Here is a 13381-nt window from a genome sequence, read left to right as displayed (position 1 = left end):
CCAGGCTCAAGTGATTCTCCTGCCTCAGCTTCCCACGTAGCTAAGATTACAGATATGTGCTGCCATGCAGCCTGGTGAGATGGGGTTTCACCATGCTGGCCATGCTGGTCCTAAAATCCCAGCCTCTGGTGATCCACTTACCTTGGCCTTTCAAAGTGCTTGGATTACAGGCGTGAGCCACTGCACCCAGGATGTGCAGGCAGTATTCTAAGTGTTCTACATGTAATTCATTTAATCTTCACATCCATATGAATTGGATACTGTTATGATTTCATTAGATAAGGAAACGGATACAGAAAAAAGATGAATGTACATGGCCCAAAGTTTCAGTGATAGTAATCTTGAGAGTTGGGCTTTAAACCCGGAGTCCATGCTCTTCCCCCAGCCATCCCAGCCCCTGCGGGACACGTTGGGGCTGCTTGCCTAACACTCCTCTAAATTAGAGTAAATGGTGCTCATCTTGTTCTGCTGGCAGAGGGCTGCATCAGAAGTTACTGAGAGTGGGAACATTTAGAGGATCCAGGTCGAGGCAACTTAGTTGTCTTTGGAACAAATAGATGTGCAACTGTTGCAATGAGATTAGTTAAACTTCCTGTTTAACCCATATCTCATGGCATGGTTGATCCAGGCAGAATTGCTTTCTATCAGTTACTATCAAAAAGAGTTGAATTTAGCCTTTTAAAAAATGACTTACAAATGAAATAGGACCTTCTTACTGAAGTACCTTCTTAAGTGTCTCCAACATAATTTTCATAATATGCTGTGTCACACTCACCTGCATTCTTTAATAGAAGGAAAAAAAGTCATTGTTCTTTGGTGGATTTTTTTTTTGTAAACTACTATGTTTAGTACATTGTGGGTTCTTTTTCAATCTCTATACTGGGTTTATTTTGAGTGAAGAGAGCAGTTATTTAAGTTTAGGTATATGTTGTTAAAATGTAATTGTACTGCTCAATAAAGCTATAGAAATAGATATAATATTCAACAAAATGACAGTCATACTAGAAAGCATTTTATGTATATTACTAATATCTTTTGATATCAAATGAGCCTTTATCATTTCTCCATAATACATAAAATCTTCTACATAGAATATCTTAAGAGTAGAAGTAATGAACTTCCCTTACTTCTTAAGAGTATTCTTAGTGCAGCATTAGCATATTGAATATTTGCAAGTTCTGACTCTTCCCGGATATACCGAATGGCAGATCTTACAGCTTGGCATTTCCCACAGTCCATTCTTTGGAGTATTACTTCTGTAAAAGGGATAGCATAGTGGCTGATATCATGGGCACTTCATGTAGACTGACATGGGTTTTCATCCCACCTCTCTCACTTAATATCTGCACAACTCGGCCAATTCACTTAGCCTCTTTAAGCTTTTATTTCCTCATCTGTAAAATGGGAATTATATTGGTCCCTACCCATAGGGTTGCTTGGAGAATGAGTCAGAAAATGCTTGGAAAATATTCAGCACAGTTATTTTAGGAGATTTGTGGCAAATAAATTTGAGAAATGCTAGGTTAAGCACAGTTAAATCCATATCTTTACCTCACACACTTCTTAGAGCCTTTAATACCATCATGCATTGTACATCTCCAAACAGGGGACAAAAGTATGAATCATTTCCCAAACCTACCTGACCACGGAGCCCTTTTTTCTCAGAAGATCTCTTGGGACTAGGGATCCATGGAGTTACCTGTAGGATTGTTTCACTGTGAAAAGCACTCCACTTGGTTTTTATTTATGACCTGACTTGGAATAATTCTGTGACATTAATAAAGGGAGCAAAAAATTACTTTTGCAACCACTGGTATATGTATTTTACAGTGTAGTGGTTAATCAGACCCTCATCCTGAGGAAGGAGTAGAGAATATACACGTGGAGGAAGGATTAGAGAATATACACATTTTGTTAAGGCTCAGCCCTCTTTTTTTTAAGACTCCACTGTGAAAGTTCAAACCCCATAGTTTTATTAACCTAATAAATTGTTTGACAGTATTTTCCTAACCAAGCTTTAGAATTCCTTTATGAGAGTATCCCAAATTTAATTTTGCTTTTTATATTGTTCTATAAGGTATACTATTTTATACTACTATGTGATTTTGCCTAGTACTTGATTTTCAGGTCTAGATGGATATATATCACTAAAATTTGGAAATTAGAGTAATGTTTTCCTTAGAAAGACAGTCACTTATACCAGGGGTCTTCGACCCCTGAGCCATGGACCCGTACCAGTCTATGGCTTGCTACTAACAGCCACATAGGAGGAGGTGAGTGTCGAGTGAGCATGACTGCCTGAGCTCCGCCTCCTTCCAGCGGTGGCAGTAGATTCTCATAGGAGTGTGAACCCTATTGTGAATTGCACATGCGAGGGATCTAGGTCGCATGCCCCTTATGAGAATCTAATGCTTGATGATCTGAGGTGGAAGAGCTTCATCCTGAAACCATCCCTCCCCTAGTCCATGGAAAAATTGTCTTTCACAAAACCCGTACCTGGAGCCAAAAAGGTTGGGGACCACTGACATATACCACAGGTGTTCCTCGTGTTAGTACATCACATGTGGCCTTATTTTGAAGATAGTCTCAACCTTCTTCTGTGTCAATATTTGCAATTAATAAATAATTTCTATGACATAGGCAGAGCATTCTTATGTGACCACCAGCACCATAAATTCTAAGTGTAATCTATTAAAACTGGAAAACTGTGAAAGGTATTGTTTGAGGCAGGGCTCTCAAATCCTGACTGGCAGTAGACTTTTCATTAGTCTCTGATGAAGAGTACATGTGTGATGTGAGTATTAATTTGCATGTATGTTTGTTTCTATGTGGCGGTAGGAATTTGTCAGCTGTTTTCTTGGAAGACGGTTCTTTACTGTTTTTGTGAGTGTCCTTTGTTTTTGCAAACGGTGGGAGATAACAGTGTTTCTCTTCTCTCCCTTCTCCGCATTTCAGTTTGGCAACTTACTGTTGATCCCCAGTATTATTTTCTAAATTGAACTGGTTTGTGGAAATAAAAAATCTGAGGACTACTCAGGGGTTATAAGGTAACCCTCCTTGTCATAGTTCATAAGGACTTTCTCATCATTTCTGTGTGCAGGATTATTTCATTTAAAATAAATAAGGATGTTATTGTTGAAGTAGATTAAATGTTCCCTGTAGACATCAGAGAAGCTTATTAATTCTAATCCTTAAAGTGTTACTCTGCAGTGAAATCTTACTGTAATCAAATTGTTGTACAAGAAAAACAGTTAAATGTTAATGAATATTGCTTAAGGACCTACTCTCTTCTGTTTAACCTTTCCCAGGGCTCACACACCTCATTGGCTCTCCTTTCCTCCGGGCCTATATGCATGGGTTTTTCATGGATATAAGACTGTATCACAAGGTAAATGCAAAACTACAGCTACTGTATTTCAGGAAACTCGGAGCAGTTTATAGCCATTCCCTCACTACCCGCCCTTTATAAAACTTAAGTAGGATTTGTAGGGGTCTGCCTGTTCTTTGGCATAACTGTCGCGGTGTATATGAAAATGATATTACTAAATGCCATTCTTTTATTTTCAAAACTTTTTTCATTTTGAAAAGGTGAAACTGATGGTAAATCCATTTGCTTATGAAGAATATAGAAAAGATAAAATACGACAGAAAATAGAAGAAACACGTGCACAGAGAGTCCAGTTGAAGGTAAATATTAGAGTTACCATTCAGTTTATCAGAGAAGAGTAGTTAGTTTTCATTTTGTGTATTATTCCAAAGAGATCTGCCAGTCTTTTCTTGGTTTTCCATCTTTAATTTGCATCTTTTACTAATATTTTTGGTATAGTTTGTCATCAGTGTGTCATGTTTGTCATGAAGGTGCAAAACTCTTTACAATTTTAGCATTATGATCTCTGTAGTAATTGTACAGTGGGAAATAATGCTAGGATGATTGATATTGTCACCTCCACTAAAAATCTGATAGCATTTTTAAATGGGTTTTCCATTTTTTGAGTACAGGGGCTTTGCTAATCCCCTTTCTTACTGACCTTTGGCTTACCAACCAGAGCTCACTGCAGCCTCAACTTCCTGAGCTCAAGTGATCCTCCTATCTCAGCCTCCCAAGTAGCTAGGACTACAGGCATGCACTACCATGCCCAACTAATTTTTTGTAGTTTTAGTAGAGACAGGATTTTGCCGTGTTGCCTAGGCTGGTCTTGAACTTTAGGGCTCCTGTGAGCCTCCCATCTTGGCCTCCCAAAGTGCTGGGATTACAGGCATGAGCTACTGTGCTGCCTCTCAGTGCCCTGGGAAAAGACATGAGGGCGAGTTCCCCTGCAGTAAGCTGGTGTTGCTATTTTTGTGCCATGTGGCCCACACGGTACCACCTGTTTCTACATTTCCTACTATGGGGATAATGAAATTTTAAAAATCAGAATTATTTATCTCCTATTTATGAAACTGTACTCCTTACAGAACTATTAACCTTTAAGCTAAAATGTAAATATGTTAGCTTTTAAAATAAAATATCAGCTTTTATTTTCTCTTTATTAGAAATTGCCAAAAGTTAACAAAGAGCTGGCACTTAAATTAATTGAGGAAGAAGAAGAGAAACAAAAATCTGCATGGAAAAAGAAAGTTAAGGTAAGATGAAAAAGTGCTGACAAATTGTTTCTGCATTTTCTTGATAGTAACTTACATCTTTTTTTTATCATTTCTTTTTACTTTAGAAATACATGTAGGGCTTTTTCTTTCCTGCTGATAAGATTAGTATATGCTCTAGATGGGAAGTCTGGAAAATAGAAAAGAATATCAAGAAGAAAGCTACCCTTACAATTCTTAGACCAGAGAAAGGCATCATTAATATTTTAGTGAATTTTCTTCCAGTCTTCTTTGTCTCAAAAATAGAAATATAAAGCAAGAGTCTTGTAAGCGTAAAATGTTTATTCTGATCCTTTAAAATAACACAGATGGTTTCTCATTTTGTTAAAAATTCTTCGTAAATATTTCTAATGGCTGTGTATTCTATTTTATAGACTGATTATAATTTACTTAATCCTTCTGTTGTTAGACATTTAGATTATTGTTCTTCTTTGTTTATAACTCCAGAAGTAACCGGTTTTTACTTAGACTTGGCATTCTTAGGAATATGCAGGCAGAAGTGTAACTTCTATCTGCTTTCCTCTGTTAACGTGCAAATAGACAAAGAGGGGTCATGAAATAAATGAAAGCACTTTTTTTAGTTGAGCTGTCCAGAGGTGAGATTTTTCTAGTTTTTTTCAGATATATGAAGAGTACCTGGGTCCTTCCCAGTCCTGTTTTCTTCTCTGCTTAGATGAGACAGGCAGTTAGCCAAGCTTGGTTATGTGCTGGAATGAGTTGGAAAGAACTGATCCCTGAGACAGCCTGCAGAACCTAACTCTGAGTAAGGAGCTGACCTTGTAGGTTTGAGCCAGCTGTGTGATGTCTTCGGGAGATTTTTTGCTAGCTTATTCTCTGTCCTCTGGTTTTTAACCAGGTACATGCATCTAAGATGAGTGAGCTCCTTTTGTCTTTATTTCTGTTCTGTGCCTTAATGCTCAGGGACTGCAACTAAAGGGTCTTGTTTCTAGTTCTTTGTACACTGGTTATGTAATCTTGGGCGATTGCTCATCTTCACTGGGTCACAGTTTTTCATCTGTAACATGCAAGAGGAGATGGGCATTCTTCGAGCTGCAATTTCCAAATGGATTCATACTCAAGACTCCCTCTTGCTGCTTTCTGCTTCCTTAGCCTCTCCCTGCATCCTCTCATTCTGGTCTATTACATTCTTTTAATATATTATTTAAATTTTAATTTCTAGAAGCCTCTTTTAAGTAAATAGAGGGCTTTTATGTTTCCCTTTTCATGACATGAATAGTATGCCAATGTTGAAATGATTCCTTAAACTTATTACTATTTGAATTTATGTCTGTGTGCTATGGCTCTGCACCTTCCGAAGTTATACCAATGTATATAAATGTGTGTGTGTGTGTCTTTAAGTGTTTAAAATACAAGTGCTTCCTGCTGTGTTGACTCTCTCCTCAGAGTATTTCACACTGATCTTGTTAGCCAAGCCTAAGCATGATTAGGGAGGTAACTTTACAGCTTCATAATGTCATTTCACAGTAAAAGCTAAATGGAAGTGATCTTTGGATATACATGCCCTAAGGCTTCAGTAGGTGGAGAGTGGAGCTAATTTAGGCTGTAGATGTTTGCCTTCCTATCTGTGTTTTATGCCAGAGTCCCTATCATATGATAGAGGCAAGAACACTTAAGTTACAATTTAATTTTGCTACTTGGTACAGCATGGTATACCAGAGCCTTTTTGTAAGGCGCTGTGATTATCAAAATGTAGACGTGCTCTTCCCTTGCCCCCATTTCTTTGGTAGACCTTTGTTGGGGTTGAGGGCAGCCAGAGAAGATTTAGAATACACCTTAGTTAGTGCAGGATGCTAGAGATGGCCTCACAAGTTGACACATGCAGAGCAGTCTTCATAGTCAGTCGGGAAAATTAGCATTGTTGTTGACAAAACAGTAAAAACTCTCTTACTGTTCATTAAAAATTGGAAAACTGGGATCTTCTTAGTATATTGTAATTTAAAACATTAGGAATAAAAGCATAATTGAACGTTTTCTTTCTTCGTTAAAAGAATACTTGTCAGTAATACTTGGAATAGTGCTTACTTTTTTCTCCTCCTAAACTTTGGATAAGGAGCCAGCATTTTTCTTTGCCTCAGCAAACTGTCATGCTCATTTTCGAAGTTTGGGTAAGCTTCTGACGTTTTATCCTTTGCTCTTTTGACATTATGAACAGTCTCTGAGAGCTCCTTTAATGTGAGGTTTTTTGCCAGCGTCACTTCCACTGGGATACTTTTCTTCTTTTTGTCACAACTGCTTTCCTCATTTATTTTCAGCATTTCACCATCACGTGGTCCTCTTGCTACAGACCTAGCGTGGCAGCCAGCAACAGCAGCCACATTCCCATGGCCAGCTCTTTCTTCTGTAACTCCCTTTAAATGTGATTCACATTTTTGTTGTTGCAGTTTCATCTTGTTGATTAGTTCTTTCTAAATTGTCCTTTTTTGTAAATGTCACACGAGTTTATCTTTGGTATCTAAAGAAGCAACACAACAGTTACATGCTTCCTGTCTGCATGAGCTGAAGAGGAAATTCATTGCACATCACCCCGCGTGACACAGTGACCAGTCACTGACAGGCTTTGGAAAAAGTGACCCATTATTTACTTAGGGATTTGTGGACTAAAGCGCTCGCAGCAGAGTTATACTTTATGCACATACTCAGTTGATGAGCAGAGATAACTGAAATTGGAGCCATCTTGTTGAGGCACCTGGTATTCTTTCACTGCACTCCTTGGCGACTCCTTCCTGTTGGCACCGTGCGAATCAGGGACCTGCCTTTCTCCTATCTCCAGTCACATCCACACTCTGTCAGCGTTCTCTCATTTTGTTGCCACATATTCTCTAATTAGCTGTCAGGATGGCATTTGATTATTTTAGAACCTATTTGTGGGTAACCTTGAAAAGAATTACCAAGCTGTGTACCATTTTACTTCAAGTGAAAAGGAGGAAAAGCCTTAGAAATTCTTATATTCTTCTATCATACAACAGTTTCTCTTCAGCTGTTCATAACTGGAAATGCGATCTTTGTAGCCATATCATGTGATAACAGAATTCTGCCAAAGAGTAGTATGTGTAAAATGGGCTCCTACTTTTCAGTGACTTCCTAACCCAAATCAGACCTATTATCAGAGCTCACTTTCATTCCGGAAATATTTATATATGGTCTTTTGAAAATCTGAGGCTGTGCTTAGAAAAAGTTTATGTAATTGGTTGTTGAACAGTTTCATCTTATGTAAAGTGAAGATCGTAGAAATCACTTACGAATTAAGAAAAGAATCCTTCATTATAATTGTAAAGAATACTTGAAAGAATTATTAAGTCCCATGAGATCATTAGTCTTGCCTTTGAACTCAGCTCCTCAAAAGCTTGAGAGCTTTACTAGCTGTAATAGCTCCTGATATGAAAGTTGGTATCTTGCAATACCAAGTTGAAAGGTATGTTTTGCCTTGTCTGCAGCTGAAATTTATTGGAGGCAGACAGTGAAATGTATTCCCAAATATTGCTGCCACTGATAACACAAAAGTCTAATAATATGATGTTTACTGTACCGTTGATATTAAACCTAAAATGGGAAGTGGCCCACCACATAATGTCAATCAGCGTTATATGGACTTTATTCAAACTCAGAAATTTTGGTTACATTAATTCTAGTTAACAATTGAGGCCAAGTGAAGTGGCTCACTATTCCCAGTACTTTGGGCGGCTGAGACAGGAGGATCACATGAGCCCAGGAGTTTGAGTCTGCAGTGAGCCATGATCACACCACCGTACTGCAGCCTGGCTACAGGGCAAGACAGCATCTCTTTAAAAAAAAAAAAAAAAAAATTAATGTATTTATTCTTTCAACAAATTTGTATTGAGCTCCCAGTATGCAAAAACAGCTTTGAGAGGCATGGCCATCTGTGATCTCTGTGGTTTGTAAGGGTTTGAGTTTTGGTTAGAGCTGTTTTGTTTTTCCTGCAGGTATCATATTTTGTATGTTAGCTTTTTTTGTCAGTTTCTCACTGTGGCCTTAAAGTCTCTGATGAATGTACTTTGCTTGCATTCTGCAGCAGCTCAGGCAGGACTGTGTATGAGCTCTCTAGGCCAAGGATCTCCAACTCCCAGGCCATGGTAGTAGTCCATGGCTGTTAGGAATCAGACCACACACCAGGAGGTGAGCCTGGAGCTTCATCTGTATTTACAGCCACTCTCCATCGCTCACCTTACCACCTGAGCAATGCCTCCTGCCGGATCAGCAGCTGTATTAGATGCTTATAGGAACATTAACCCTATTATGAACTGCGCATGCCAGGGATCTAGGTTGCATGCTCCTTATGAGAATCTAATGCCTGATGATCTGTCACTGTCACCTATCACCCGTAGATGGGACTTTGTAGTTGCAGAAATATATTAAAGTAATAATTCATCTCTCTAGGGAATACAATTAGTTACAGATACTTGGGGTTGGATGAGATCAGTTTTAGCATCCAAAATGTTATTTTTTAAAAATTTTTTTATAAAGATGAGGTTTCACCATGTTGGCCAGGCTGGTCTTAAACTCCTGGCCTCAAGTGATCCACCTGCCTCGGCCTCCCAAAGTGCTGGGATTATAGGCGTTAGCCACTGCGCCCAGCGCCAAAATGTTACTTTTAGCACTTTTTTAGTACCAATTAAAATTTTGGGTTTTGGTATTTTGTTTTGTTTTGTTTTTTTGAGAAGGAATCTTGATCTGTTGCCCACGCTGGAATGCAGTGGCATGATCTTGGCTCACTGCAACCTCTGCCTCTGGGGTTCAAGCGATTCTCCTGCCTCAGCCTCCTGAGTAGCTGGGCACACGCCACCACGCCCGGCTAATTTTTTTGTATTTTTAGTAGAGACGGGGTTTCACCATGTTGGTCAGGCTGGTCTCGAACTCTGGACCTTGTGATCCACCCACCTCAGCCTCCCAAAGTGCTGGGATTACAGGTATGAGCCACTGTGCCTGGCCAAATTTTTGTTGTTTTTTTTTTTTTAATTGCAGTTAAATAGTTTTAAAAACTAAACGTTTCTGGCTGGGTGCAATGGCTCACGCTTGTAATCCCAGCACTTTGGGAGGCCAAGGCAGGTGGGTCGCTTGAAGTCAGGAGTCAAGACCAGCCTGGCCAACACAGTGAAACCCCATCTCTACTAAAAATACAAAAACTAGCTGGGCATGATGGCATGCACCTGTAATCCCAGCTACTTGGGAGACTGAGGCAGGAGAATTGCTTGAACCTGAGAGGTAGAGGTTGCAGTGAGCCGAGATCATACCACGGCACTCCAGCCTGGTAACAGAGTGAGACTCTGTCAAAAACAAAAACGCTAAACCAAAGAAACCCCCATTTCTCCAAGATTTGTTAGGAATGTAGGCCATCCTATTGTCCCCCCCTTTTCCTCCCTCCCCCTTCCTCCATTTTCACCTCTTCTCAGACGACCACTTTTGCCACTTCAATTTGATATAAATCTCTCTCTCTCTCTCTCTCTCTCTCTCTCTCTCTCTCTCTCCCCCCCACCCCCTTTCCTGTAGTCCTACCTCTTAACTTTTTAGTGTTAGGCATTATCTTTTGATAACTTTCCTTTCCAAGGAAGCTTTATTGTGATTTTGATTAAGTCAGTCTGCAGCATTACATTGCTATAACTTTTTTTTTGAGACAGGGCCTTGCTCTGTTACCCAGGCTGGAGTGCCATGGCAAAATCATAGTTTACTGCAGCCTCAGTCTCCCAGGCTCAAGTGATCTTCCCACCTCAGCCTCTCAAGTAGCTGGGATTACAGGCACACACCACACCCAGCTAATATATGTATACGTAATTTTTAGTAGAGATGAGGTCTCACTGTGCTATCTAGGCAGGTCTCCAACTCCTGAGCTCAAGAGAGCCTCCCACCTCAGCCTCCCAAAGTGCTGGGATTATAGGCGTAAGCCACCATGCCTGGCCTGTGTAATTGCTATTTCCAGCTGAGTCAGTGTAATATGTGACTGCATTTCTTGTTCAATCTTTGTTTCTCTTGAAGTTAATAATTATCTCTCTTGTTCGTTTTCTATGTACTTATCACTAATCAACCCCCAGTTCTATGCCAGTTCTTTAAGTCTTATTTTGATACATTTAGATAGGTTAGACTTACATTTATTTACCTTCCTGAAGAAGTTGCCGCAGAACTTTCTGCCCCATTCCATTCTGGCCTGGCCACCTTCCAATCCTGGGATCTCCCTTTACCTTTACCATTATCCTGGGGATTCACTTCACCTCAACCCAGGTTGCACAAGAATTACAAGAACCTTCAGTTTCCTGAAGGAATATGGTTTCCAACCTAGACAAGGAGTCAGTCCTGTGAGGGTATGGTAGATATTTTCAGACAGGCGAGTTCTCAACAACAACCAACTCCCCTTACATGCTGCTTTTCCTCGGGAAGTTGCTAGAGGTGTTGCTTCCCTAAAATAAGACAGTAAGCCCAGAAAGAGGAGGTGTCCTGGGAAACCTCACATGAAATGACTCCTGTGCTGCAGGTCCATTCTTAATCTAGAAGTTCGGTCGGTCTTCGGTGCTGGGGAATTTTCTTGAAAAAAAATTTCAATTCGTTTTTCCTGCCATGATTCTTAGTTATTTTTTGGCAGTGAAGAATAAGGGAGTTAAAAACTGAATGAAACTCTAGGTAGGGACAGGATCCCTCAGTCACTGTGTGGTGACTTCGCCAGACTGTCTATTTGGGGAAGGATGCTGCACATATCATTGTCTCTTAGGTCTTTCTCTTGGCTGCTCACGTCCCCCTGCTTGGTGGATAAAGACCTGGCTACCAGCATTCTTAGAACTGACCACTGTAGGTCACAAGAGGTTGGAGGTGTCCAGGGGCACCTCAGCCCCTTGTGCCAGCCTTGCCCTCTCCTCCTTGTGGCCAGCACACTTCTCTTGCTCTTGCAGTGCCAGCCCTAGCCGGGCACCTCCTCAGTGGGAAAGGGCCGGGCCCAGGCTTTCCAGAGCTGGGATGTGATTTTAAATAGGCCTCCTTTCTGGCTCCCAAATTTTTATCACCCCTTTTTCCTTTCCTTCTCTTCCTTAAGGGTTTATGTCCTTTTTAAAAAGCTCCTTTTCTATTGTTCTAGTGAGGTTTTAGAAGAAATTAGAAGCCACCGTCTTTACTTAGAAGTCTGTACCAATCTAACTTCATGGGTACCATAGCATTGAAAGAACTAATTTGATTGGCCAGGCGTGGTGGCTCACACCTGTAATCCCAGCACTTTGGAAAGCCGAGATGGGTGGATCGTGAGGTCAGGAGTTCGAGACCAGCCCGACCAACATGGTGAAACCCTATCTCTACTAAAAATACAAAAATTAGCCAGGCGTAGTGGTGTGTGCCTGTAATCCCAGCTACTCAGGAGACTGAAGCAGGAGAATCACTTGAACTGGGGAGGCAGAGATTGCAGTGAGCCGATATTGTTCCACTGCACTCCAGCCCTGGGAGACAGAGACTCTGTCTCAAAAAAAAAAAAAGAACTAAGTTGTTTCAAATGGCAATCATTCTTCATGAATGTTACTATGTTGGAACAAAATAATAATAGGCATCCTACTCAGACAGATATCATTCTTTCAGGTAGGACTGTGGTATGAACAGTGCTTTAATGTTCTCTGTATTTTAATGGTAAAGTTGAGCATGTGTAGACAGGTGTTTATAGGATGGATCACTAGTCAGACACTTGTAAGCTCCTATAGAACATTACTAACTATACCTTATCCTACTTTTTTTTCCTTAAGACAGCTGTGAAAACAGACAGACTAGGAGGGAAATATTTTTACAGCTGGCTCAGAAGAGGTTTTATTTTATAGTTGTTCATGCAAAGCATACTTGTCTTCAGGCGATGCAATTGATTTAAATTAAGAAAAAAATCTTAATACCAGCCATGTAGTCTTTGTAACATTTTGTCTATTAAATATGATTATTACTTTAATAAATATAGTAAGATGAAAAGAAAATATTTGCCCTTGGGGTTTTTTTGACCTGAAAATGTGTAATAGGCACATAGATATTCATTTGAAAATATCTGGATCTTAGGCAATATCACCTATCCCATATTTACAGATAGCTCCAAAATTTACATCATAGCCCCCTCCTTTCTCCTGAGACATGGCGTGTTGTTCCCAGACACCTAGTGATGTCCATCCGAATCCTTGTGCTCTTCTCCCGGGGCCGCAGGCAGACACAGCCTTAAATGGAGCGTGATTTCTTCCCCTTTACTCCACCCATGGGCTGTTTCCTAATGCTCGCCAGTGATGGAGCCCAACTCAGTGTCGCCAGCTTTCTAGTTGCTTAAGCTAGATGTTTGAGAGAAGTTTCTAACCCTGTTTTTAATTCTTAACCTTCCCATCTCCATAGCTGGATCTGTTGATTCTAATTTAGAAATGTATCTCACAAGTTCTAGCTGCCCTAATTCAGGCCCTGTCTCTTTTGCCAGTTTCTTAAAATGGCTTCTTAGTCTACTCATGACACTCACTTCTTACTCAGCAGTCCGTCAGACATCGTGCTGCTGCATACTCTTGAAGCACAGTTTTGGGTTTTTTGTTAGTTTGGTTTTGGGTTTTTTTGAGGCAGGGTTTCTCGGTCACCGAGGCTGGAGTGTATGGCGTGATGTCGGCTCACCACAGCCTTGACTTCCCAGTCTCAAGCAACCCTCCCCCTTTAAACCTTCCAGGTAGCTGGGACTACAGGCATGCACTACCACACTTGACTCATATTTTGTATTTTGTATAGA

The 13381-nt window shown here is 40.3% G+C and overlaps 1 protein-coding gene across 3 annotated transcripts in view; it reads left to right on the top strand.

Moving 5' to 3' along the window:
- The window catches only part of NOL10 (nucleolar protein 10), a 116786-nt gene that overhangs the window by 84634 nt on the left and 18771 nt on the right, over positions 1-13381 (top strand). For all 3 annotated transcript variants that reach the window (XM_017525580.2, XM_017525570.2, XM_017525555.2), the window contains 3 exons: positions 3309-3388; positions 3589-3687; positions 4534-4623. In XM_017525580.2, the coding sequence (XP_017381069.1) occupies positions 3309-3388; positions 3589-3687; positions 4534-4623 (269 nt within the window). The remainder of the gene's footprint in view (positions 1-3308; positions 3389-3588; positions 3688-4533; positions 4624-13381) is intronic.

The sequence above is a fragment of the Cebus imitator genome, unplaced genomic scaffold, assembly GCF_001604975.1.
Source record: "Cebus imitator isolate Cc_AM_T3 unplaced genomic scaffold, Cebus_imitator-1.0 Scaffold1, whole genome shotgun sequence".
Lineage (NCBI taxonomy): Eukaryota > Metazoa > Chordata > Mammalia > Primates > Cebidae > Cebus > Cebus imitator.
This window is presented reverse-complemented; position numbering and strand designations above follow the sequence as displayed.